The sequence below is a fragment of the Vigna radiata genome, chromosome 7, assembly GCF_000741045.1.
Source record: "Vigna radiata var. radiata cultivar VC1973A chromosome 7, Vradiata_ver6, whole genome shotgun sequence".
In the NCBI taxonomy this organism is placed as follows: Eukaryota; Viridiplantae; Streptophyta; class Magnoliopsida; order Fabales; family Fabaceae; genus Vigna; species Vigna radiata.
Window position 1 is genome coordinate 12,355,445 of NC_028357.1, and position 27,910 is coordinate 12,383,354.

Genomic DNA, 27,910 nt, shown 5'->3' on the forward strand with positions numbered 1-27,910 from the left:
AACAAACCCATAAAAAAAGGTTAGCTTGTTTTGCGAATGATCACATACAAGATAAAAACAAAAAAGAAATTTGGTTATGGCATAAACGGTTGGGACATCCCTCTTTTGGTTATTTAAAATTTTTTCCATCATTATTTCATAAATGCAATATTTCTGATTTTTTTTGTGAAACTTGTGTTATGGAAGAAAATCATCGTGTTGTGTTTCCTTTAGGCAATAGTTTTATTTTCCGTTTTCATTAATTCACATTGATGTTTGGGAACCTGCCCCACAACCTACACATAATGGAAAAAAATAGTTTATCAGTTTTATTGATGATTATACTAGGGTAACCTTAGTGTTTTTTCTTAAACATAAGAGTGATGTGTGTGATGTGGTTTGTTCCTTCTATCATATGATCTTTACACAATTTAAAAAATCTATTAAGGTCATTCGATCAGACAATGGAGGGGAATATTTTAAGCTTGAATTAATAGAGTTCATGAACAATAAAGACATCTTGTACCATTCTCCAGGAAGTGAGCCAATATTTTAAAATTATATTGTGAAGATAAATTATCGTGTAAGGATCATTTTGCAGGAAGTGAGCCAATCCTAAATATGGACACTTATTTTATAGATAATGCAATGTCTTCTTATCATAACCAATTGGCTCAATCTTCTCCACAGGTTCAACTTGATTCTTCAGAGGTACCTTCTGGTCCTATCTCTGATAATACTAATTTAGATGAAATTGATCATGGAATTGATTCTTGTCTGCGTGAGACCACTGAGTCTACCACTGTTAAATATAATCTTTCACCTTGTTCTAATCGTGGTCAACCTCCAGCTAAATATCAATCAGACCTCCAAGCTAAAGTTAAATATTCCATTAGTAAATATGTATCATCTCACAGTTTATCCCAATCATATGCATCATTTGTATCTCAATTATCTTCAATTTATATTCTTAGTAATAGACAGGAAGCTTGGGCAGATCCTAGATGGACCAAAGCAATGATTGAGGAGATGACAGCTTTAGAAAAAAAACAACACTTGAGATCTTGTGTCCTTACCAAGAGGGAAGAAAACTATGGTTGCAAATGAGTATTTGCAATTAAGTATAAAGTTGATGGAACTATTGAGAGGTATAAAGCACGACTTGTGGATAAAGGTTACACTCGGTCTTATGGTGTAGATTACCAAGAGATGTTCGCATTGGTAGCCAAGCTCAACACTGTGAGAATACTTTTGTCTCTAGCAGCAAACCATTGGCCTCTTCTACAATTTGATGTGGAAAATGTTTTCCTACATGGAGAAATTTCAGAAGAAATTTATATGGATTCTTCACCAGGCATGACATATTCAATTGAAATAAAGGTTTGCATATTAAAGAAGGCTCTATATGGATATAAAGCAATCCCCAAGAGCATGGTGTGGAAGGTCTACCAAGTCTATGAAGGTTTTTCGCTATAGTGCAAGTAACTTTGATCACACCTTACTTTTGAAGAGAGGAAAAGGAAAAATTATAGCTTTGATTATATATGTAGATGATATGATTGTTACAAGAAATGACCAAGATGAGATTTCTAGTTTACAACAATACCTTGCATCTGAATTTGAGATGAAAAAACTTGGAAACCTCAAATATTTTTTGGGTATTAAAGTAGCTAGATCAATACATGGTGTTTTCTTATGCCAAAGAAAATATACTATTGACTTACTATCGGAAACTGGGTTGCTTGAGAGAAAACCAGCTGATACATCAATTGAACAAAATCATAAATTCTTTCCATGCTCAAATTCAACAAGCATAGACAGAGAGAGATACCAAAGACTGGTAGGAAAATTAATTTATGTGTGTCATACACGTCCAGATATCACCTATGCAGTGAATGTTGTTACTCAATTTGTGTGTGACCCACGAAAGCTTCATATGGATGTTGTTGAGATGATTTTGAGATATTTGTAGTCCACTCTTGGAAAAGGAATTTTGTTCTGAAATCATGGAAACTTAAAGGTAAAAGGGTACACTGATACAAATTGGGTAAGTTCAAAAGATGATAGAAGATCTACCTCTGGATATCTTACTTTTGTAGGAGGGAATCTTGTAACTTGGAGGAGTAAAAAAACACCTGTAGTAGTAAGATCTAGTGCTGAAGCAGAATTCAGAGACATGGCACTATGTGTATGTGAACTTTTGTGGATTAAAAATATGCTATCAGATTTGGGCTTTAAATCAAATTAAGTAATGAGTTTGTACTGTGACAATACTTTGGCCATATCCATTGCTCACAATCCTGTGCAACATGATATAACAAAGCATGTGGAAATTGATAGACATTTCATCAAAGAGAAGCTTGAAGCTGAAATAATTTCCTTTCCCTCTGTAAGATTAGAATTGCAGTTGGCTGATGTTCTCACTAAAGAAGTGTTAAGAAGATTGTTTAATGAGTTTCTATTCAAGTTAGGAATGTGCGATATCCATGTACCAACTTGAGTGAGGGTGTTAAGATATGTCAAAATTTTATTAACAGATATTAGGTCATCAAATATTGTGTTTGTTATAATTTAGATATTATTATAATTTGTGTAGATTTGTACATCTGTCATCCCTTAAATAAATCAAGAATTATAGGATCCTTATATTTATATATATATATATATATATATATATATATATATATATATATATATATATATATATATATATATATATATATATATAAAACTCTACTATTTGAAATAATACATCACAATTATTTTTTAAACGTTTTAATATATTGTCGGAACAAGTTTTGGCTACAGTTTAAGGCTTTCAACTCACATTTTCTTGGTGGCATTGCAATCCAATCACAATTTTTTTTCTTCTGCCCCTGAATCTACCCACACTATAAATCCCAAGTTTTCCAAATATCACTCAAGAAGAAGATATTGAAGATCTCTTGGATGTCCTTCGTAGAGATTATGACTCTATATTCTTGAAGAGATCAAAGTTATGTTGTTGGCTCAAGAAGAGCATTTAGAAAAACATAAAGTTGTTGAATCTGTGTTCCACTACCAATACCTCTAGAATTTCAAACAATGCTAGGCACCTCCCAATCGTTATGGTCTTCCCTCCAACAAATCAAGACAATCAAGATTTAATTGGAATTCTTCATCTTTTGTATCTTGATTGACCATATTCCACCTGACTAATGACATCGATATGAACAAGAAAACTCTCAAAATATCCATACTAACATTTCCCATTTTCTCTCATTCTCTCAGGAACCCCATCTACAAAATCTAAAAATATCACATGATCAACAATCCCCACTCATTCGCCAAGAAACAACCATACCATGGATCCGAGATGGTGCAACTCGGTAATGCTTCAGGTTTGTCAATAGAAAATGAACGAATAACAAAATCTAAAGAGACAAAATAAGAAAATGTATTTTTTTCATCTTCTTCAAATCTTTCATCCTTGTTTGAAGCAAAACTGAAAAATGTTAGTTTACTAAAAAGAAACATAAAAGAAATTTTCATTCAATAAATTATAAACAAACTCATAAAAAATTAAATCAATATCTTCATGTTTGAGAATATTTTTCGACTTATATATTATTCATTTTACTAATATTTAATATAGAATTTTCAACTCAATTTAAATTTCTAATAAATAATGTTTTCTTTCATAAATCAACAAAAAAAAATATGACATACTAATGTTGGAAATTGCTAAATTATCCTTAACCTATTGTTTCCTAGATATTAGGGGAAAACCTTCCCGTAATTTTGAAAATTGAAAGAAAGCTATAAATAACTATTAGGAAACTTACACTAACAGCATCCCTGCTATTATTTTTAGATTATATCAGTGTTGTAAGAGTGGATGACGAACATAAAGATTTTTATATTAATTGTGTTTAAGGATTTATTTTACGTAAGTTTCTCAAAATACTACGGAAATTTATTGGATTTTTCGAGAAGTTTAGAAATAGCAAACAATTCTAATAATAAAAATAATCTAGAATTAAGAGAGGATATATATATATATATATATATATATATATAACCATTAGAACTCATGTGATTTTGCGTATAGTTTGGGAGTTTTAGAAGGTTTACTCAACTATTATTCTAGAATAAATTTTGTTAAATTGACATAAGTGTAATTCTAAAAGGTTTTTTTTTCTTTCGCAACAAAAGAATATTCTATATCGATACTTTAGATATTAGAAATTTATTTTGATAAAGTAGTCAATCATATTAAATAGCATTGTGGTGATAAACATATACCACACAAAAGTTATATACGCCAACTTAACATTATTTTCTTGAACTTATATGTTATAATTGATGTATTAATTTAAAGATGAATATAACCATTATATCATTAATGTAATCAAAATATTGCACTGATTTAATTAAAATATTGTCATATTAGAAAAAAAAAATGTCATGTATCTTCATCACGTCCATTCACTCTCTTAAAAAAATGTCATGATGATTATGGAAATTTCTTAAGACTTTTTAATAGTTATGTAGTGTCTGAGTGTATTACAATTATCATTTTTATTTGGACGTAAGTTTAACTAATAATTATATTAATTTAACCAAAATATTGAACTAGTTTAACTAATGCGTCAAAAACATAATTAAATATATAGTGGAGAAGAAGAATAAATATACAGCACATAGAAATGTCTATTTATCTTTATTTTTTATCTAATTAGTAATATGACACTAAAATGATTGAGTTATGTTATGATAAAACATAAATGATGGAAGTTTTGGAGCATGATTCAGAAGAAGCAACATTAGAATATTTGAAAGCATTACTTCGTTTTCTCAACAACTTCAATCATTACAGTACTCACAACAACAATATATCTATAGTTGTGATTAATGTGTTCAGAATAATCTAATAGAGCTATGCATTTAAAAATTTTGAATGAATTTATTCGAACAAAATATTTTAAAATGAAAAAAGTTTAAAATCAATTCAAATTTTAAACTTTAAAATATTTGGTTGAAATTGAGATGTGTACAAGTAATGTGAAAGTGCATAATTTGTGAATAAATAATTAATGCGAAAAAAGCGAATTGGTGAGTATGGTGTATGAATAGAAACTAGTTAAGGAGGTGAAATGAAATTCCTTTGAGGCTATGTAATAGGAACACGTTGCTTTATGCTTTGTCCTTGTGCCATTTTATTTTATTTTATTATTTATTATTATTGTATAAAGGTTAACCTTTTCTTAGCAGAAAAAAAAAAAAAAAAAGACAGAGAATTGACCTGCCAACAATATACAATAGATAGAGTACCTGCACCCAAGCACATGCCAACCCTAATTTAAATTTTATCACACCAACTCCGATTATAAAAATTAATGCTCTTCTATTTTATTACATCATCCCTTGCATTCGTTTTTCTTCTTCCTAATACAACTAACTCCTCTTACACATCAATAATCCTTTTAAAATGGGTTTGCCCATGTTACCACATAACAGGGATAACACCATTTCTTCCTGCACCTCCTTTTTTCTTTCTGCATCTCTTCAAAACCCTATTATTACTATTATTATTAATTACAATAATAATAAATATACATCTTTTCTGTCTTTTTCTAAATTCATTTATTTACTAGAAAAATTTCCCCTTGAATATTATTAAAATTAATTAAAATATTTTAATTGCAGTAGCATAATTCGGGCATTAAATATTTATTAATGCCAAATGAGAGTATACATACCAATCAGAATAATTTCACCTAAATAATAAAGATACTCAATTGATATTATTAAAAGTAATTTAAATATAATGTATTTTTTAAAATGCATTCCGATAGGATAATACTATTAGAATCACTTGAGAGACAATTTCCGGTTACAATGTTTTATGAGGGTGCGTAAGAAAATATGGGAGTGAAGGAAGAAATTGCACAGGCATAAAACTGTATGGTAAGCATAGTGGGCTTTCCTTCACAATAATTCTCAATCCCATTTTCTGTTGAATTTCGTATATATTCCATAGGAATTTTGTGCTTTAGAAAATAATTTATTAAACTACTCTGGAAACTATTAACTCTCTAATTGAATCTGGAGATAAAAATTAGGACAAACAAAATAAATACTTTTACGGCATTATATATAAATATTATTAGTATAAATAATGAAGTAAAGAGTTGAAATATTTATTTAATTTTACAAAACATGTATTAAATTGATTATTTATTTCTTTTAAAAATGTTGACCATATTTTTATTCGCAAACATTTTTGTTGTACGTCATTTTCATTTCATTAGCACGTCTTGTATTTCTTTTCATTTCATTATTATTTTTTGCTTCGATATTACACTTATCATCCGAACAAGGCATAAGTGAATGCATGAGAGATTACAAAACCGTGTTACTATATGCCCTAAGCTTTCTTCTACTGTTGAGTGAGTTACATAAAATACAGACACCCATAATGTGGGGGGAAATGAATGAATTTGAATATGGCATGCGCCTTCTGTGGATTGGAAAGCAAGTAGTAATCATCGTGTAAGCTCTCCATATTTTGGGTGTAAGCTCTCCATGTACAAGATAAAATATTGCCAGAATAGATCTCCCAAGGGCTAGCCCATATGAAATCCTGTAGACTGGAAATTGCTAGATAGATTTGGCAGTTTGAGAGTTGCAATTACACCACCAGCCAGAGCACAAACGGAGGCCAGAACAAAGGCAGGAATATTGCCACCACCAAAGAGAGCATCCCAGGGACCACAACCAAGGGATATAATAATCTAAAGATGCCAATAATATATCAAAACCGAATTCACAACATTTACAAGAAACTCAAACTCTAAAAGTGTAAGATGTCATCAAGGAAAACTATTACAGAGAGCTATAATCAACCATTGATTGGTCACAGTGCCAACAGTTTCCTCCCGATATCATACAAATGAATAAGAAAATACAAAACAGGAAAAAATGAAGGGAGAGGCGAGTTTAGGATAGAGGGAACAGTCTTTCACCTTTTATTTTTAGTTGTTCAACCATTAATTTTGTTTGTTTGTCTCATGTAAAAATCATATTTTAAACATTAATGTTTGTCTCATGTAAAAATCATCTTTTTTTAGTTCTTGAACATTCTGTTGTAGTCCATTTTAATTTCTATGAATTTAAACAATAAGAGATTAACAGATTAAAAATGGTATGCATTACTAAAAGTGAATGAAATAACGATTAAGGATTAAAATGACTGAATTACAACTACACGGACTAAGACAAAATTTGTACCTATTTTTATTAATATTCAATGTGGTTTTTCAGTTATAAATAAATTTTATGCACCCTGTTCTAAAATAAAGTCCATTGGAATTGTGTCCAAAAATAGTAAATAAGGAAGAAATTTGGAGATTTAATTGCATAGGAAAGATCAAAACACCACACCGCACAACATTAATGTAGTAGTATGAACAGACACATGTAACAATGATAAAACAATATAAAACAAGACAATTTTGTAACTCCAAAAGATTCACTCTAAGAAAGGTGGAGCAACAGACAGTAATACTAGAGAAGTAAAAGAAAAATACCTGAGGAACAACAATTGCAAGATTTAGAACTCCTATGGCCAATCCTGCATAACCAACAAAGCATCTTGAGATCAGAAACTTTAAAAGACCAAATATTCAGCATATCAAAATTATCTACAACAAATACCAACCTTGGCCACCCCCTGAATCAGCAGTCAACTCTGCTGTGACAGCAAATGGTACACTATAGGTAATCTGCCACAAATATGGTAAATAATCATGTCATGAATGAACTCCCTTAGATATTTAATAAAGATAATAGAATGGTTGCTTCAGAAGATCTAAAAGGAAACGGAATCGGTGGTGCAACAAAATAGTTTAAATGTAAAAATCAAACAGCTCATACTCACTGCAAGAGGAAAACCAAGAAGAACAAACACAACCAAGGAAGCACTCTTGATTGCTACACTTGCTCCAATTACATGTTCTATCCCTCCAGAATGATTTCGAATGGAAATCAGACTAATGATAGCAGTGCCAGCCATGCAGACAAAGACAATAAAATTGCTCAGTGCCCATACCAATTTCGTGCCCATCCACTTACACATTGGTTCAATGAAGAAAGAGCTAATTCCAAGGACAACCTATGAAGCCATAAAAGCAGCGTCAAATGACATGACTCAGATCAGTAATTGGGCAGGAAAAAAATCCAAAAACCCAAATTTAACATAAAGAGAAAAGAAGTTCTAGATCATCGTCAGCAAATCTTGAGAGAAATCTCTCTAAGAAAACATGCTCAATCTTGAGTTCTTACTGAATTCAATAGCAAACCAAATGCACCTTCTCTAACACCTTGATCGTAAAGATCTATTTCAGAAGTGCCCCCTTTTGGATCACCATGATAAACTTCTCTCCCCATCCAATCCGTGTCAAACAGAAAGAAGGGAAACCATGACAACTGCAGAAAGAAACATGATTGAAGGGAACATAAGAATGATTGCATATAGGAAGCATCAGCAAAAAACCAAGTGCCTTCACAACCGATTTGAGAACACAGATAGCAGAAACCTTCACAAATAAATACTGCAGTACCTACCCAAGTGAGAGCCATTACAATCAGGACTGAATGCATAGCAGGAGGCAAATGCCTTAAACTTGTCAACAAGTTTACCAATACTGCTCCAGGCCCATCCATTACATTTTCAGTATGATCTTCCCCAGCTTTGAAATTCTTATGATTTAGCTCTGCCTCTTTCCCAATGTGATCTTCAGTTCTCTGGTCATTGGATTCACCCATAACAGATAAAGGCCTTGATTTTGAAAATTCAACACCATTTTGTTGTTGTTCATCTAATAAAGGAGAAGAATCTGACAAGCGATGATGTTGACTTGCAGTAGTAAGTGGAACCTCATCAGCAAAATATAGGGTGACAAATGTGCATAATGCCAGAAACACCTGCCAATATTGTATGATGGGATTTCAAGCTATTAAATCAATTATGCATTACAACTTTTAAGTTTAATAGTATGTGATTTAACTGGGAAGATCATTAAGCTAATGACCGAACCCCATAACAGCACAAACTTTTCCTAATAGTAATTTCTCTTTGCTTTCATAAAAGAGTTCGGTCGGCAGAGATGTTGAGCACAAGAGGATGCAAGTACAGATGTTGTTGTGTCATAAGATAATGCAAGTAAAGATTATCGTCCCACTAGAGAATTAATAAAAATAAATGAATACAAAAAACTACCATACAAACTGGAAGAGCTTACTTTTCAGTACTAAGGAAAAGGAAAAAAAAAAAAAAAATAGTCATTCTAGGATAAGTCATGCTTATGATGTCTGACAACTGACAACGTATACTAACAAGTAAAAAATGAAGGTCCAATCAAGCAGAATTTAATAGTAACCTACCACAGCCACAAGAAATGCTGCCTTAAGATTGCCACAGGCTTCGCAGCAAGCTCTTGTGGTCAGGAAAGGGAACCATCTGCTTAGACAAGAGACGGTAAAGCATTAGTATGAAATATAAACAGAACAATAGTACAATATACAAAGTCATAACCAGCATATTTCTGGAAAAGCAACAATAACAATAACAAAACCCAATTCCTATCTTTGGATTTACGTTAATCTATTTACCAAAACCACTTCCGGATCCATTATGTAGACTACCCGGTTTCTCTCAAAGGGCTGAATTTTTGCATAATCTTTTCACAGGTGTAAAACCAAATCTCCCGTCTTGTTTCCCATTACTGATTTAATAACACATCAAATATTGGTGACAGAAAAAATATATAAATAAGCACAAAAGACAAGCCAAGTCTCACTTGTTCCACTTTCCACTAGCACCAGAAGAATATCCTAGGATGTTCCCAGCTGCCATCCATGAGCAAAATATAGCATTTGCCACATTACGTTGATCAGGACCTAGATAGAAGCAAAATTTTAGTAGCACGACGTCTCCTCACTACCCAACAAACAAGTATTTTGTAGAATATGAAAATCAATAATCCTATGGTGGGTGCTGAGAATTTGAGCAAAAAAAACAAGTGAGGCGGACAAACTTTACCAGACAGATCAGCCAAAAGTGCCCGAGCAGGACCCTACAAATTAAATTGGAGAAATGAAGGAGATCAAATTTTCAGCTGCAGAACTGCATCTGTACAAAAAAGATAATATATAATGAAGAATATACCAATTAATTTAACAAGCTTACCTGCACCGTGTTGTTAGCAAGGTCCAGCATCCAGAACCCAAGAATAAATACAAGAGCAGCCCTTGTTCGGGTTCCTTTAAATGTTCTACAATTCCAGATATATGAATTTATTAACGCCTAAGTGGTCACATAGGAGAAATTCAAGAAGTCGAAGAAATAAAATGATCAAGAAAAGAACAAAAGGTTGGCAACAGTAACCTGCAATGCTCGTGTGTATCACCTAATACATATCCAATGTCTGCAGAAAATCCGATTAATATCACCTAAATTACAAGACTTGACTTAGCTTATCTATACTGTAGCGTAGAAAAGTAAATTAAAGTAAACAACCAATACACCGATGCTTACAGCCACAGATATCATAAGAGATCCTGCCAGAATGAACGGCCGCCTTCTGCCAAACCTCGATGTACATTTATCACTCCAAACACCAACGCAGGGTTGAACCTTAAGAAAAATTAAGGCAAACATATGACTTACTAGTTCAAAAGCAACAAGAACAGAAGCATAAACTTGTTCACATCAACCCGTCAACATTCCAGAAAAAGTGATTCACAATGCGAATTACAGATTTATTTATCAAAGAACAAATCAGATCCACCTAAATTACAGTACACAAGAACGAAACAGCAAGAGACAAACATGAATAAACAAGGAGTTCGGCACACAAGCCGATTCATGGTAAAATAGATAAATTCGTTCAACATAGCATTAACTAATGCTGTAAAAACGGTGAACACAACACAAGCATACGTTCAACTGAACTCAAAGATTATGACTGCATCTGTCAAAAAGATTAAAGGAAGAGTTTAACATACCACAAGGCCTGTAATGGGGCCACAAAGCCAGATAAAAGAAGAAAAAGCATGTCCTATTCCCAACGTCTGCGCCAAAATGTAGCAACAATGCACATAGTTAATCAGGAAGTCACGCTCCAGACACACATTGCAAATTCAACAACTAATATAGAGACAAATCCTCATTCCAATTGCAATAACAAATCGAATCGCGAAAGAGAAGGATCTGGTGAAACACGCAACCGCAAATACCGGACCTGAATGTAGGGCGTTAAGAGAGAGAGCTGCAAGGCCCAACCGAATTGGACGCCAGCGGCTACGGTGCAACTGAGAACGAGATTGACCAAGGAAGCTCTGTTGCTTGGCGGCGAAGGCGAGTGAATTGACGGCGGCGAGTTGACGTGGATCCGGTGGCCGCGGTGGTCGACATCTACGAGTTCGAGTTCGGGAGCGGAAGAATCGTCGTGGAGGTTCTTGTAAGGAACGCGGATCGACACTGTGTCTGACTTCCCCGCCATTACCACGCCCCTTTGGACATTCACGCGGATCGAGGTCCCGAACGCGAGAGACGGAAGAAGAGAGAACGACGACTTTTAGGTTTCTTTTTATCTTTGTTTTTCTGCGAAATGGGACTATGAATGGAAATGAAAGGAAGAAGGTCAAAGAATTTGGGCGGGCGAAGAAAAGAAAGAAGAAATGGAGGCTACCATGGTCGCAAGGAAGATATGATCTGCTCCGTTGCAGCAGCGTCAAGGATGGTACTCGCCCCCTGCTTACACTGCCACGTGGCAAGTTCGACCGCATGTGGGTCCACGCCTTATTGAGGTGACCCACTTCTTTTGGAAACTCAAACTCATGAAGGAAACAAATGAAGCAACCATATTTACTAATATAATCACAAATGTAAAAGAAATTTAAATGGCAGTTAATTCCATTTCTTAGTTTGGATAAGAATTTTAGCATTACTTACTTTCAGAGTGTTGTTTAAAGAACTGAAAATGGTAAGAACTTATATTAAAAATATTGATATCACCTTCGTATTTCTAACGTTATAAATACTTTTATTTGTTACAAATAAATTTTTATTATGTTATATGTTTACGTTTAGTCTTAAAGATTTATATTTACAATACCATTGAAGTTATTTCAATTTACATTGCATGAATTTAATTTCTCTTTTTTTTCTTTAACCAATTAAATAGTTTTAAGTCCAAACAATGTTAGTTTCATCTGAATAAAGTGATAATTTTTTTTATTCAAGTAATAAGAAATAATGAATGAATATTAGATATGAGAATATATTTAAGTTAAACAATTTCGTGGAAATTTGTAAAAACAAGATATTAAAGTTTGAATAAAAAGGTATTTTATATTTTGGTATTTTTAGTTAATAAGTTATGAGAAAAATAAAAATGGGAATTGAAGACTATTAATTAGAAATGACCAATCTAATATGTTTGTTGTAAATAGATATGACAATATGCGAAAGCTCTTAGACTCATAAAAAAAAGGTATGGGGTGAGTTGAATTTTTGAGTTTGTTGACTTATGTTGACCCATCTCATAAAACCTTTAACATGTATGAGCAAATGATGGAGCAAGGCGGACTAGCTGATATAAATTTAAATTGCCTAAAATGTTATAAGTTTTTAATATTAAATCGAAAATAAATATATCATTACGTAATTGTAATAGTATGTACAAGTAAAATAGTTATTAAGATTCAGATAAATGCATGAACCCAACCATTGATTAATAATGCTCATATTTTCAATAAAAAATCTTAATAGCCAAAATTGAAAAATTCAAGATTTAAAAAGTATATTTGTTATTTTGTTTACGTTTATATATATATATATATATATATATATATATATATATATATATATATATATATATATATATTAATTATTATTTTTGTCTTGAGTTCTATAATTATTCTTTTTCTTTTCTTATATATTTTTTTTCTTGTAATTGTTTAGTCTGTTTTATATTCATGAAACTCATTCATATTTTCAAAATAAGTTTTCTCTTATATAACCTTAGTATAGGTTAGGTGTTACATGCAAGGGAAATTTATGCATGCATGTGGTTATAGGTGGGTTTTTTGTCTTCTTTGATATGTTATGACTCTAGCGATATGCTTAGATAATTAATCTAAGCTCCTTTTATATTGTAGTATATTGTAGGAACATCTTAAGAGGTATATGATGTAAGGATAGTTGAATAGAGTATATTAACAGATGTAAGAGAAGTTGTCCTTGATTTCTTTTATGTTCAATAATTGTTGAAGATCTATAAAATTTATTTGATTGATGTATATATGTTTGATTTGTTGTGAAATTGAGATAACAGTGTAAATTTGGGTGGATAATTTCCTTTTTGTTAACTTTGAGTCAATTTAATTATGTTTGTTTTTGTAAATTTGAAATGATGGATGAGGCTGTGAGAATTTATTCTTTTCACAATTGGGTTCAAGTTTTACTTTCAAAAACTTTATTTCCAACTAGTATTGGAAATTTTAAGAGTGTAATTTACCAATTAAAGTCAATTGTGCATTATTGATAAAAATCACGATCATTACATATTTGGGATGACATTAGGCGAGGATACAAGGAGATGAGCGCTTGCCTTGAGAGCCAAAGTTAGAGAGCTTCTAATGATCAGGTTGTTAGGCATAGCCATTAGACATGAAGTGTTATCATTGTTCGTTACTTTTACAGTGAGATCTAAGGGTTCCTAGCATTGGGCCCCCTTTGATCATGATGGGCGCTCATGTTTCAATGAGCTTCAAGGGCCTCATCGCTGGGTGTAGGTGGAATGTCGTTGGGCACTTACTTGACAATGAGATATTGTTTAATAAGTGTTAGGTGTCTTCTTCATACCACTAGGGGCCACTTTTTTTGTGTTGTTGTGTGCTTTCATTATATTTCATGAAGTTTTCATAGTTGATCTTGAACATTGATATTTAGTGTGGTTATTACATGAAATTTGGATGATCAAGGTAGTTTCTCCTAAGGGGGAATTCTACCAAGTCTTGTTAAGTTGTAAGGTGTATTAGTGATAAGTGAGAAAGTGTGATTATTCTGACTATGTTAGTAATTTGAGTCAAATATATGAGAATTTCTAGTGGTGAGAGTTGATGAAGGTTCATATATAAAGTGATGATGTTAATCACACATCAATAGAGGTACTAATTTACCTTGTATGGCTTAATGAATTGGAAAAGCTCTCAATACACAATATAACTATAGCTCTTGATAGGTAAGAGTCATTGAGCATATATGTATGCAAACTCCCTTGACACTAACCAACACATGAGTCCTTTAGAAGTCAAATCTTGTTAACTGATAATGCATGTTGTATGAGATAAATATCGGTAAAATGTTGGATATCTTGTAAACTATATTATAGAAAATAAAATTATATGAATATTCTATTTTATTTTATCTAGCTTACTCAAATTTTTGTTTGTGTTGATATTTTCTTTTACAATGACTATGACTTCCACAAGAGCAAAAGAGAATGTAGAATCCGAAAAAAAAAAGCAACATTGAGATTATGTGGAATACTAAAGTATAAATCTAGATTAGCCTCTTAAACATTTATGATGTTATGCATAAGTGGTTTCATAATACCTTTATTTTAGAATACTTTACTCTCACAACTTCTTTAAAGTAAATGGAAATGGAAGATTGTATTTAATATTATAAATGGTTAGTTACGAGAATTCGTACCTTGTTATCATCTTTTAAAATTTCAAATATTAATCATCTTGAAATGTTATTTTTGAGATGCCACAATAATTAAGATCGAGATAATATCAAGATATTTGCTAAAGTTTTTCTATTAATGTTAACATGAGTTATTTTATAATTTAATTTATTAAAACTGTGTACACCACCGATATTTCTTAGTCAATATTCATTAGAGTTTTTGACTAATATGTAGATTATTTCTTTACATATATGAACTAGATTTTTTCCGATTGACATTTGCTATTACGTTTTTTTTAATCATAATTAGGAAGAATTTTAGTTAGTAAGACCTAGCATTGTAACAATTATTAGAAGAATTTTTCAGTCAACATTGATAAAAAAAAAGAAAAAAAAACTCAGCCAACAACATCATAAAAATAATATTAATTGATATGAGCGTAAATAGTTATAGTCGACATCAATTGAAAATAATTTAAGTTGATGTCAATAATTTCTTTTTATAAACAACAAATGAAAACATCTAGACAAATCTTAATTAAATAATAATATAAGTCAAAATCAACTAAAAAATAATGAATATTAATATTTTTGAATTGTTAATAATTATTTGATATTTAAATAAATTTTTATATTGTATGATAATTAAAATACTATATTCAAATAAAAAAACCATTAAATTTAAATTATTTTATTTTAATAAAATATTTAAAATAAGATTAATTCAAATTGAATTAATTTAAATAATGAAATTTGGTATGAAACCAAAAGTTACTAGTTAGTGATTGATTACATCCCACTTATAAATATATTTTGTCCCAAAATCTAGCAAGAATGTATTTATTTACAAGACATAAGGCACACTACTTATAATTTGAAGAAATTTGTGTTGAGAAAGATAGAATTTTACAGTTGATAAAGGTAGTTCTGAGCAAAGGAAAAAGGCACGACAACAATAGATAATGTGTCATAAACTTAATTACAACAACCATGTTGGGTCATATTCAATTTAGACATTTAAAAAATAAAAGAATCAAACAAAAAGTGTTTCACAAGAAAAATGAATTCAGGTTTGGAACGAATTCTGAAAACGCGCATCTTTCTTCTCTCCATTTTCAGAAATTAAACTACCTCCAAACTTTCCACATACACCCTTGGTCAATTTGTAACTAATTGTTCCACGTAACGTTTTTCTTTCCAATTTTTTTATTTAGAGAAAACTTATACACATATCATAATGACATTTTTAGTTCTCAAACCTAACCACCTAATCCAGTTTTATTTCATAGTTACATATTTGATTATTTAGTGAATTAATTTATTCTAATTTATTTATTTTGATTTTTATTAATCAGTGAGTAAAAAAAACCTGAATAACTCAATATTGGTTGTATGGATTTGTGAGTTAAATAAGTTTATTCATTGACTCACTTAATTTTAAATTTATTTTCAATTTCAAGAAAGTAACAATTCTTTTTCTAATTCAAATCTAAATAAAATTCAGTTCAAAATGATATTAAACTTCAAATACAATTCAAAATAATATAAAAAAATAGAATACAATCCAAATACAATTCAAAATCATCTTAAAGTCTAAATACAGTGTAAAAACAAACACAAAAAACAAACAAATAATTATCTAACCATTACAAAAAAAGTGTTACTTAGTAGAGTTTTCTTTTTTTCAATTCGCGGAGATTTCTACCCTCCACAAAACGAAATCCTGAGGTTTTTCAAACCTTCACAGTTAGAGTCGTCACAATCAATTTATAAAGGTTTTTTTTGTGGAGTGTGTTAACCTCTTTTATTAGTGACTATTATTTTGTGGAGGTTTAAAACCTTCTTTATTTATAATTAGGCACCTACATTCATAATTTCTTAATTTAATTAAGTCTATTTTTTATAATAAAAAATAAATAAAATATATTAAATTTAAAGTATACAAAAATTAATCAAAATTAATTTTACTAATGATTTAAAATAAAGTATATTAATTTACAATTACATTGTAAATATAAAAAAGAATACATGATATTTAAATAATATTGCAAGATTTATTAAAAAATTTAGCATGGTCGAAAACAACACATATAAACTAATGATGATGACTTAAACAAAATTCCTAATAGAAATAAAAGTTTCATACAACTTCACTTCTTCAACTACTTTCCTTAAACTCATTCCTCCATTACTACTTGTTTTCAAATTTCTTTTAATTTGCTTCCAACAGTATGCCCACTTCATGTCATTGTCCATAAGCTCCCTTGCTTCCATTGCTTTCACTTGCGTTCAATTCCAAACATAGTGTTCTTACCGAAGGGAACAAACTTTAATTTAAAATGGCATCGAAGTTTTGCATTTGGATCCTCTTCCATATTAACTCTATTAACAATGTATGTTACTTATCACACTAAAGCTATAAAGCAAAAACAAGACAAAAGTATAAAAATGTATGTTACTTATCACACTAAACCTATAGAAGCAAAAACAAGACAAAAGTATACCACGGTGAAACTTTATGACTAGAAAACTTAATTCAATTTCAATGAAACCTCCATATACAAAAGTAACCAACACTACAAGATACGCTAGATTAAAGATAATGGACCAACAATGTTGTACCCGCAGCAAAACAATATTTCAGAAATTGTGCAGAGTTAAAATCTACAACATACAAGCTTTTCTAGGCAGAAAAATATGACAAAACATGTTCAATAGTGAACTTTGTTCTGGTGAAAAAAAAAACATTAAGTTTAAGCATCATCAAAGAAATTTACTTCACATATTTTTGACAGTGTGGAAGACTAATTCATCAATTTAAAAGTATATGAACTAACATCAATTTTCACAAAAATTATCAGATTAAAAATATACTTTTTCCTAAAGAAGAGTTGAAGAAAGTGCAGCTAACGTTTTTCAATTTGGAAAAGTAGATTATCCTAGAATTTGGAAAAGTGTTGTTGATTGGGCCTTGTTTTGCCAAGATTTGGAATCAATGATGCGACTGACTGCTTGAATTGAGGCATGATTTTGTGTGTGGAATTCAACAAGATAATTAAGAATTGAATGATGTACGCTTTGATACCCAACAAGACTAAGGAGCGTGGTCTAGCACCAAGGAACTCGACACTCACTACAAGAAGCTCAGCAACTGACAAAAGGTCAACTTTGGTTTGTAGGAACTCGACTCATTTGTGAAAGGGACCCGTCCATTGCTGAAATGGCCCAGCAGAGCTGAAGACAACTCCACATAGTAGAGTTTATGTCTTAGGATGTAAAAATTATTCCAAACCAACCTTTTCATCCTTCTATAAAAGAGTTTCCATCAAAGGAAGATCTATGCAAAATAACGTGGATGGTGAATGTATATTTTATTGTAAAAATATATGTAGAATGAATCACTTTGGTAAAAAATAAAATAATGGCATGATATATCTATAAACGTTCTAAATACGCGGTTTAAAAAGGAAATAAGTAACTTAGAAAATTCATTTAGAGCAAAAAAAACAAAGAATAAAATGACATACATCAAACACCTCATTGGCACTAACATTGTTTATGTTGGAACAACTTTCCAAGAACTTAAGGAAACAAGATGAACAACAATGTAGACTTGATATATTCTTCTAGGCGTAAATACACACTTTCCTAAAAGCAATATTTCGTCCCTTATAAGAGTGAAGGAGATCACGAAATCCGTTTTTTGAGATATAAAGAAGAATACAACGATGATACTCACTCTTAGTATTATGGTTAAACAAGAATATGTTTTTCAGAAATTGATTTGTGTGTTAAGAGAATGACCGAATATAGAGGAAAAGTCTCTCAAGTCTCATACTTTCAATAGAGAACAATATCTCTTTATATAAATGTCGATCAGGCATCTTTCAAATCCAAGATACCAGATTCTGATAAGTTACATTTCTTCATGAATGATTGTAACTTTTCATGAATAATTGTATCTTTTCATGAATGGTTGTAAGTCTTCATGAATAATTGTAACTCTTCATGAATATGAAAACTGTCTCTAATACTCTTAAATTCCAATAGTCTAATGTGATAGGAAAAAAATCTTCTTGTCTATTTTCCAGTCAAATAATAAAGTAAAAAATTTTTATGCCAAATCATGACTATTATGTGGCGGTTCCATTTTACGAAAGGTAATAATCTTACTATTCAACCTCCAACTAGCATCAACAAAATGAGCAGTCAAACAGATGAACCCTTCTTGGTTTATATAAGTTCAACAATTAGACGTCAAATAAATACGACTAAGATATTTACACGTTGCAAGTTTCACTCTCTCTTTGTGTTCATGAAATTTCTTTGGAATATTAGACACAACTGTATTCTTACTTGGAACTCTTACTTCTAGATTTAGATATACGAGTAATTCTTTAATCCATTTATATTCAACAAAATTATATAGAAGCCCATGTTGAATAATAACCATTGAAATAAAACCATCTATAACTTTTTGGTCAATTTTCCTAGATCTTAATTTCCTAGCATGACCAAATATCATTTTCCCTATGTCATTGTCTTTTAATTTCTTTAGGATCAAACACTTTGTCAAATGACACAACATTGTTGAGGTCTACATTTCTATACCACCAACAACATACTTTACACCACATGCATTGCATGTTGCCTTTTCCTTACCATCTTTAATTCCAATTTAGTAAAATGATCCCAAACTTTTAAGTACTTACTCTAGGTGTCTTACTTTCTCAATCAAAATCATTACCCTCATTCTCAATCTCTTATATGGTTGGTAGTGAAGAATCATTCACTTATGAAAAAAAAAGGATTCTATGATGACATATTATGACAGGTGAAATCCACCTATCACAATAAGCTGATCGATGACATTTTCGTAATAAAAATAAGAGTTATTATGGCATACTTTAGATGATCTGTCATAATAGGTGGACATGGTGAAAAAATTGAAATTATGTTCAAAATGTATTATGTCAGGTTTAGGAAGACTTGTCATAATAAGTTATTTCTATGGTTGTTAATTCATGACCTATCATAATAAATTGAATGTGGTGACATTTTCATAATAAACTTCAAAACATATTGTGACAAGTAGTAAACCACATGTCGTTGTGATGATTTTGAGAAGTGTGTTGTGATGATTTTGACGTTTCTGATTCACGCATCTTCCTCTTCACGTACAATTAGGTTTTCTGGTTTCCTCTACCAAAGCTGTCGCAGTCACAACTGCTTCTTCGACCAACTGTCTCTTGTCCAACACTGGCGGGTCACACATACTCTACCCTCACTCTGGGGCCTTGACGATGTCGTCGTAGCTGGAACTGGCTAAGAGGAAGCAAAAGTGGTTGAGAAAGTCGCTATGGTGTCATCTTAGTCGTTCTCCGCGGACAAAAAGTCCCACTCATCAATGTTCCTTTCTTCCTCATCTTTCACATCCCAGAAATCTCATTCCTTCGCTCTAGGTTCGCTCCACCTTTCTCAATTTCACTCATTAATTCTGCTTCTTATGTATTCGTACGTTCGTGCATTTACTTCTCTATGTGTTGGTGGGTTCTACGTTCATTTTTTCTCATTTGAAAATCTTTAGGATTGAGATTGTGAGTATAACATTGCGTTCAAGTTTAAAACTGTTTCTTAGTCATATGAAAATGTTTCTTTTAGCTTAAGGATTGACAAAAATACCTAAGGTGTCAAGTTCGCGATTGATGGCAGAATTTTAACTATAAGTTTTTGCTATGAATGAGGTGATGCACGCAATGCAGAGCAAGGGTTCACTTTGTATGTCATTGTTGTTGTTGCTGGCGAGGTATGCATTATTCATACTTCAACCTTTGAATATTGTTTGTGGATTTTAAATTTTTGTACCTACTTGTTCAGGGCAAGTATAGTGAGTGACCTGTAACGAAGTCTCAACTAATTTGGTTATTATATTATACAAGAATGTAACCCATCAATTTTAGTCCTGAAATGTTACTTTGTATCCTTAATAGTCGTCCCTAAAATGAACAAATAATATAAGCAATCTCCCAGCTATTAGTTGTTTAATAAAAACACATGTGTATGTACTGTGTTATATGTGATATATGCTTATGCTTACTATGAAATTGTACAAGCATATCTGATGGGTGTTGCACTCCATGCAAAATTTAATGTGCACAAAGAATGTAGTATAGACTAGGAAGTGACTCCTAGGTCGTCTCTCAAGGACCAAATGTGGTTCGAGAATTAGGTCAAACACGAAGTGGGGGAGGTTGTGAAAGGTTTTGTGAATGCAGATAAACAAAATCAAAACACGAATGCAAACAACAATGTAAACACAGATGCAAATAGAAAGGTAAACACAAATCTAAAAGCGGAATGTGAAAACGGTTGGTCATTAACTTAATTACAATGCTTCCAATCGCAGATTAATTACAAGTACACACTACTATAATCCAAATCCAACACAAATCACCCAACTAAGCGAAGGCTAATTTAGTCTTCAAAATTGCAAACTAAGCGAATGCAATGCTCAAATCTAATCAGTCATGCTCCATATAGTCTAATCAACTAAGCGAAGATTAAACACCGATTAGGCAACTAAGCGTATACCCAATCGCAAGCACACAACAGATTAAATATTGAGCCAAATCAGAGCACCAATAAGGCAATTAAAGTGCAAGAGTCTCATGAATAAACTACTCTAGCCTCTAATCCAGCACAGCTAACCGACTAAGCAAAGACTAATCATGCTATCATAATTACGAACTAAGCGAACACAATACATATATTCCATCCTATGTGTTCTATACAGATCAACCAACTAAGCGAAGGTACAATCACCAACTCGACAACTAAGCATATACCCGTTGCAAGAACACAGACAAATTTCATAGAGTGTCAGGCAGAGCAGAATAAACACAAAGACAGTCCAATAAATCTCAATGAAACATTGTAATATTGCTAATGACCAACCCGCCTATCCTAAACTAACATCACAATTAAATTGACATAATCAAACAGAACAGATAACAATAAAGTAAACGGAAACACTGAATAAAACATTTAATGCCATAGTAGTTGACAATTTGAAATAAAGGACAAATGAAAAATGCAATTAACATTGGAAGACAACAACTGGAATAAAATAAGCAATATTAGCTCACAAATGAATTGAACAATACAAAAAGCTTTCAAAATTAATTGAAGGGATCCAAGAACGTGACAACGCACTCTTCTAACCACGAATCAGCGCCTCATAAAAATTAAAATCCCATGCTTTCCTTTTTTTCTAGAAGAAAGAAATCCCATGAATCACCCTATGTGCTTTTAAAATAAATTGAAGCAGTGCCTCCTCCTAGAAAGTGAATGTCACCGTTCCAAAGCCAACAAGAGTGCATAAGAATGTAACCATGTGCATAAACAAATTAAAATAACCGTGAGCTTCCATATGCTTCCTAAATAAAAAAAATATAAGTTGATGGTGGCTGGCTGTCATATGCTCTGCACCCTTTATTCTCAAAGCAAAGATATAGAAAATTCCTACATCATGAAACGTTGTGTGCTTCTATAGAGAAAGGAAAAGAAAAAATGTCCTCCTCGTGGCGGCTACGCCCCTTTTAATTCCATGAAAACCAAGTTACCCTCTTTCAAACCTGCTGGACCTCCAGAATTAAATTCCATGGGTCGGGTTGTGTTTTGGTTAAAAGAAGATGCATCACTTACTGCTAGCGCGAAGCTGCTGTGTGCTTCCATCAGCTGCTTCTAGGTCCGTGAGCTAATTCCAACAAAAGAAGAAAAAGAAATGTCCGCGTGATGGCCCAAAATGATGTTGTTGTTTGCACCTAATATTTGTTGGACGCTCCAAAATATTTTGTTGGGCCGTGAATGTGGGTGTTTCTTCTCCAAATGTTGGGATCTCTAAAGTTGAGGCCTCGCTGCCACGTGATGTTCATGGACCGTGAGCTGCTGATGGAGTTGAACCGAGCGTGTTGTTGCAGCTGCTAGGCATCATGGGCTGTGGTGCTTGTTGGAAGATGTTGCTCGGTGCTGGACAAGGCCAATTCTCCTTCATGTGCTGCTTCATTTCTATGGGTCGTGAATGTGTGGAGTGAAGCCCAGCTACTTTGTGCGCTGCTGCCAAGCTTTTAAATTGATGGACGTTCCTTTGCTACCTGGACACATTGCTTTCTCATGGGGCTGCACCTCTAGATCGTGTGTTGTACCTAAGCCGTGCTGCTCTTTCTTTTTTTAATTAAAAATGTTTCCTCCCAATCAACATCAAGCCGTGGGGACACACCTTCCAATCACTTCATCTTTTCGGGTGGCAGCTCGAACTTTTGTTCAATCTGTCCTTTTATATTTTATTCTCCAAGCCAAATAAAGTCAGCAACTTGGGTCGTGCAAAATAAATTGTCCATGGGTCGTACGTTTTCTTTTGATGGTTGTTGAATCTCATTTAACATCCAAATGTCCCAAATTATTTTTTTAGAATTTTCCTTGCGATTAATAATACAAATAATTAACTCAGATAATTCAAATTAATTAAAATTAGAATTTCCGGTCAAATTAAGCACAATTAACAAAAACGGAAAAATACCGGACATTTAAGCATAATTCCCTGATTCATTTTAGAACAATAAACTATGTGAAATCAATAAAATATTGACTCATTAAAATAGACCACACTTAGTCTTTTGCACTCCTGGGCAAAATCAAGACGCAAATCAGGGAATAGTTTAGAGGACATCAAGGAAGTGACACAGACTCATCACACAAAACAAAGACTAACAAGGACAAAAAAAAAATTACACAGTTCTCAAGAAATCTGGACAAAGAAAGAGCAGTAGACAATATCCAACACAGAATTAGAGAAAGCAGATACTCATGAAATCATCCAAGCAATTCCCAGCATGGTACAATGATCAATCAGCTCAAGAGGTGAATCAAAAGCAATAGAACCTCACAGATGCACTATCAGTGTTTCTCTCAAGTGTCTAGGATAAACAATGTCAACTCAATGCACTCAAGAAAGCGGGCAACAAATAGACTTGGCAAGCCTCTAATATCAACACTCAATACATATGCATGTTCAAATCAAAAGGTCTTTTATGGATGCAATGAGGCCAAGGACAAGGGAGGATAAAAATGGATAAGAAGCTACAAACCAAAAGGAATAGAGGAGCAATGGGGAACAAGTGTAAACACATTCAAACACACCCAAAACCTCTAATTCAATCCACTTCTTGACTCCATTATTCACACAACAATTTTTTTTTTCTCATTTTGTCTCTTTTTTTTCTTTTATTTTTTTTTCCTCTTTTCAGAACACAACTGTAAGAGACAAGATACACACATATTTACAAAACAACTAAGAAGAGGAACCAACTAGCCAACTCATCTGAATCCCCAAGGAGACCACACTTGTTCCCAAAACACTTCCAAAGCTCCAAAATTCCCTAAGGTTAAGGTAATCATGGTTTTTCACTTAGGGCTAGTGTATCAGCTTCAAAACAAAGAAATGGGAAAAGTATAGGCTCAAAAGGGGTTATCAAGGGATCACAACAAGGTAGGTTCATCTGGCTAGAGAGGCTCAACAACAAAACTGCCTTTATCACTTCCAAACATGTATATCAATCAAGAACTATCAATAAGAGTCAAGCCAATGCATATGTTCAAGCAATCAAGAGACATATCACACAAGAAAGAACATAAAGTGGCTCAAATTCTCACACAGGGCATTTGTCGCAATCAATTCAACCCCTCAAACATCATAATCATCTTCCAAGCAGAGAAAAGCAAGAATTTCAAACAAATCAGAGTATCAATGAAGTGAAAGACATATCTACAACCTAAACAAAGTCCAAAAATCAAGAGAAACATGTAAAACTGTACACAAGACAAAACAAAAGCTACCTAGAAAATAAAAAATTTAACGCAGAAAACATAAACTAACAACGAAAATAGAAATCTCCCCCAATAGACCACACTTAAATTACACAGTGTCCTCAATGTGTCACAAGCATAAGATCGGAATCATAACAATCAACAGATCATGGACAAGTGCAATAAAAGCAGGAAAGGGGGAGAAGGGAAAAGAAAACTCCCCTGATCATGGTGGCAGTTGCCAATTTTGGACTATTAGGGAGATATTCTCCACCATTGGAATCAGCAAGGAAGTCTTAAGGAGAAACTACTTCATCCTCCAAATTTGATCAAGCAGGGAGATGTCCTCCACAGCTGGATCTAAGAAGCAGTGATTGTTGATGAGCGGGTTCAGCTGGTGCATATTGATGTTGAAGCTTTTGTGTATGCTGGCACCTTTGTTCGCCACTGTGGGTGCCTGTTGGTCAAATTCATATGTACCTCCTATAACACCTCCTTTGAATATTCATAAAGGATGACAGACTTTCAACTCAACAACAACAATAACACTCAATAACAACACCCGTGAAAGTTCTCGCTCTATGCCAACACCAAACTCTCAAAGCCAAAGTACAAGGGTTACATAAACTCTAGAAAACACTTATCAAAGCACACCTCTACAAAAATAAGATTTTCGAAATAAATGTATTTCATATTTTAAAATGAGAGTCACAATCTAATTTATAGAGATCTCACTTAAGGATACCTCCAAAAATCCGTTGTCATCTAATTAACGCGTGATAATCGATTATCCATTTATGGTAATCAATTATGCATTTAATGAATGCACAATGGTAAAAACTTGCTTGAAAATTCTCATAATTGCTTGTGACAATCGATTATGGCAAGTCATAATTGATTATTGATAATCGATTATTATAATTTGATAATCGATTATCTTGAGTATAAAATGAGGTTTTCTGATTCAAAATGAATTTTCGTGCAACCTAAGAAAAACAATACATAGAATCAAAGATAAACCACATCCGATACATAAATCTACTATATTAAAAAAGCTTTAACACAAAACAAGTCTTCATGAAGATCGTCTTGCAACAAGAGCACTTGAGACTTGACTTTGAGACACCATCAAAACTTCTTCTCTTCAACTTTATGTTAACAATCTCCCTTTTATTTATGATGATAAAAAACTCTTTGATTTTCATTGGTGTAAAGCCTTTTGTAACATTTACTAATATGTAACTCATACATAACTTAAAGAAAATGGATTAGTAAACAATAAATAATATAATTAAATTAAGCCTTCAAACACATTTCTCCCCTTTTTTTTATCATTGTTAAAAAGAGATATGTATGATTAAATAATTTCTCCCCCTTAATATACCGCATTAAAATAAGGCAAAACAAATAAATAATAGTTATCATAATTTTTATTAAAGGGAAACAAGAGGCAATAATTTAAAACATAGGAAATACAATAAATTTAGAAATCATAACAAATAAATAAAAAGACTATAAAGAAGTACTTCTCCTTGTTGAATAACTTAAACAAAATTAAACTCCTCCTAATGTGACACCTTAAGGAAGAAAGAGAAGTAGTAAAAACAATTATCAAATCTTTCTTTTCACTTTAAAAACTCCACCTTAATTTGACAAACCATATTTTACCAAGTTTTGGCACACACTCAAAAACTTATTCCTTAATTTTGAAAAAACTTGCAAAATAGAAAAATAATATTCTAGTACCCAAAAATACTTATTTGGGTCCCTTAAAGTTAAAGACGAGTTATTTTATAATAGGAATTCATGCATATATTTCTTGTTGAACATCAAGTTATATTCTACATTTATTTTATGTATGACCATTTTTCATACAATAGAAACAAGTAACACATTTAGGTTCCTATAAGTAGTTCATTCCTCTATCCAAACTCTATGGGTTCTTCTATTTTTATTTTTATTTCTATTTTTATAATTATAATTATAATAGTTTTGATTATATTTTGGAACATACTTGATTATATTTTTAAAATTAAAATCATGATAATTATAATTATATTTAGGAACATTTTTAATTTTATTACCATAAATAAAATCGTAGTAATTATAATTATTTTTAGGAATATGTTTAACTACCTTTTTTATTTTTAAATTATTACTACTTTCAACGTTGGTTGTTATATCATGAGGCTTCTTTTTATTTGAACATAAAATATATTTTTCACTTTTAGTATATTTACCTTTCTCATAATATAAAGTTTTATTTTTCAAATGTTTATTTTCTTGAAGAATATTTTCGTATTTTGATTTTAATTCTTTATATTCCTTTTTTTTTAATTTCTTATGAGCATTGTCTAATTTCTTTAATTCAAATAATAATTCTTTATATGTGTCAAATAATTCACTCTCATTATAATCTGAATTTTCAGAATCGCTAGAGATGCTTACTTTATTTTCAAAGATGTCATCATCAGCCATCAAACATACATTGGCTTGTTCATTAGAATCGTTTGAGCTTGTTGTAGATTCATTATCTTCCTCCTAAGCAATATATGTTGCCTTTTTCTTGAAGAACTTCTTTTGACCTCTTTCTTTATTTGGGTTTGGACAATTTGTATTCATGTGTCCTTTTTCTCTACAACCATAACAACAATAGTTTGATGATGATTCCTTGTTTTTCTTTTTCCCATTTTTAAATATTCTTTTTCCCTTAGACTTCATGAACTTGTTAAATTTCTTAATGAAGGGACCCATATTTTCTTCATCTTCTTCAAAGCCTTCTTCTTCATTAAGATGTTTGCTTTTATCAATCTCATATTTGAACACTAAAGTTTTTTCTTTCCTTTTTGTTCATCCTCGTACAATCTTTCGAGATCTAGTTCATGTTCTCTCAACTTACCAAATAATGTAGTCATTGACATGGTGTTGAGGTTTTGTGACTCACTGATGGCAGTTACTTTTGATTGCTAAGTCATGTCCAAAGATTTAAGAATTTTGATATTTAATTCATCCTTTTCAAAAGACTTACCTAACCCAATGAGATGATTTACTATATGCGTTAAGCGTTTTTGAACATTCACAATAGTTTCTCCCTACTTCATGCGAAACATATCATACTCTTGGACTATAGTATTTCTTTTGGCTCTCCTAACATAATCGGATCCTTCATGGGTGACTCTTAGCATATTCCACATCTCTTGAGCATTCTTACAGGTTAGACCCTATAAAACTCATCAACTGTTAGACCAAAAAATATTATGTTACGAGCCCTTACGTCTTGTTGGATCATTTTCTATCATTAACATTCCATTGTTCACATAGTTT

At 31.9% G+C, this 27,910-nt stretch overlaps 1 protein-coding gene across 2 annotated transcripts; it reads right to left on the reverse strand.

Moving 5' to 3' along the window:
- Positions 1-6,263: 6,263 nt before the first annotated feature.
- On the reverse strand, positions 6,264-11,842 carry LOC106768853 (sucrose transport protein SUC3). Of its 2 annotated transcripts, none has more exons than XM_014654213.2 (14): positions 11,265-11,842; positions 11,029-11,094; positions 10,559-10,657; positions 10,409-10,473; positions 10,211-10,295; positions 10,064-10,097; positions 9,822-9,921; positions 9,406-9,481; positions 8,587-8,946; positions 8,305-8,448; positions 7,901-8,134; positions 7,682-7,745; positions 7,551-7,594; positions 6,264-6,755 (listed from the first exon to the last, which is right to left on the reverse strand). In XM_014654213.2, exons 1-14 carry the CDS (start codon positions 11,523-11,525, stop codon positions 6,588-6,590), a joined length of 1,800 nt encoding a protein of 599 aa, XP_014509699.1. In that variant the 5' UTR covers positions 11,526-11,842; the 3' UTR covers positions 6,264-6,587. The 2 variants fall into 2 exon arrangements, with proteins under 2 accessions (XP_014509699.1, XP_014509700.1); XM_014654214.2 differs by having other exon boundaries at positions 10,409-10,448; positions 11,265-11,317.
- Between the last annotated feature and the right edge of the window lie 16,068 nt (positions 11,843-27,910).

Bases quoted from the DNA above. Each gene is read 5' to 3' on its own strand.
- LOC106768853 (XM_014654213.2), bottom strand. From the start codon at position 11,525: ATGGCGGGGAAGTCAGACACAGTGTCGATCCGCGTTCCTTACAAGAAC. The intron at 9,482-9,821 runs GTGAGACTTGGC...TTGTCTAAGCAG, and splicing joins GCTAGTGGAAAGTGGAACAA to ATGGTTCCCTTTCCTGACCA. The intron at 7,595-7,681 runs GTTGGTATTTGT...TTGGTTATGCAG, and splicing joins TGATTCAGGGGGTGGCCAAG to GATTGGCCATAGGAGTTCTA.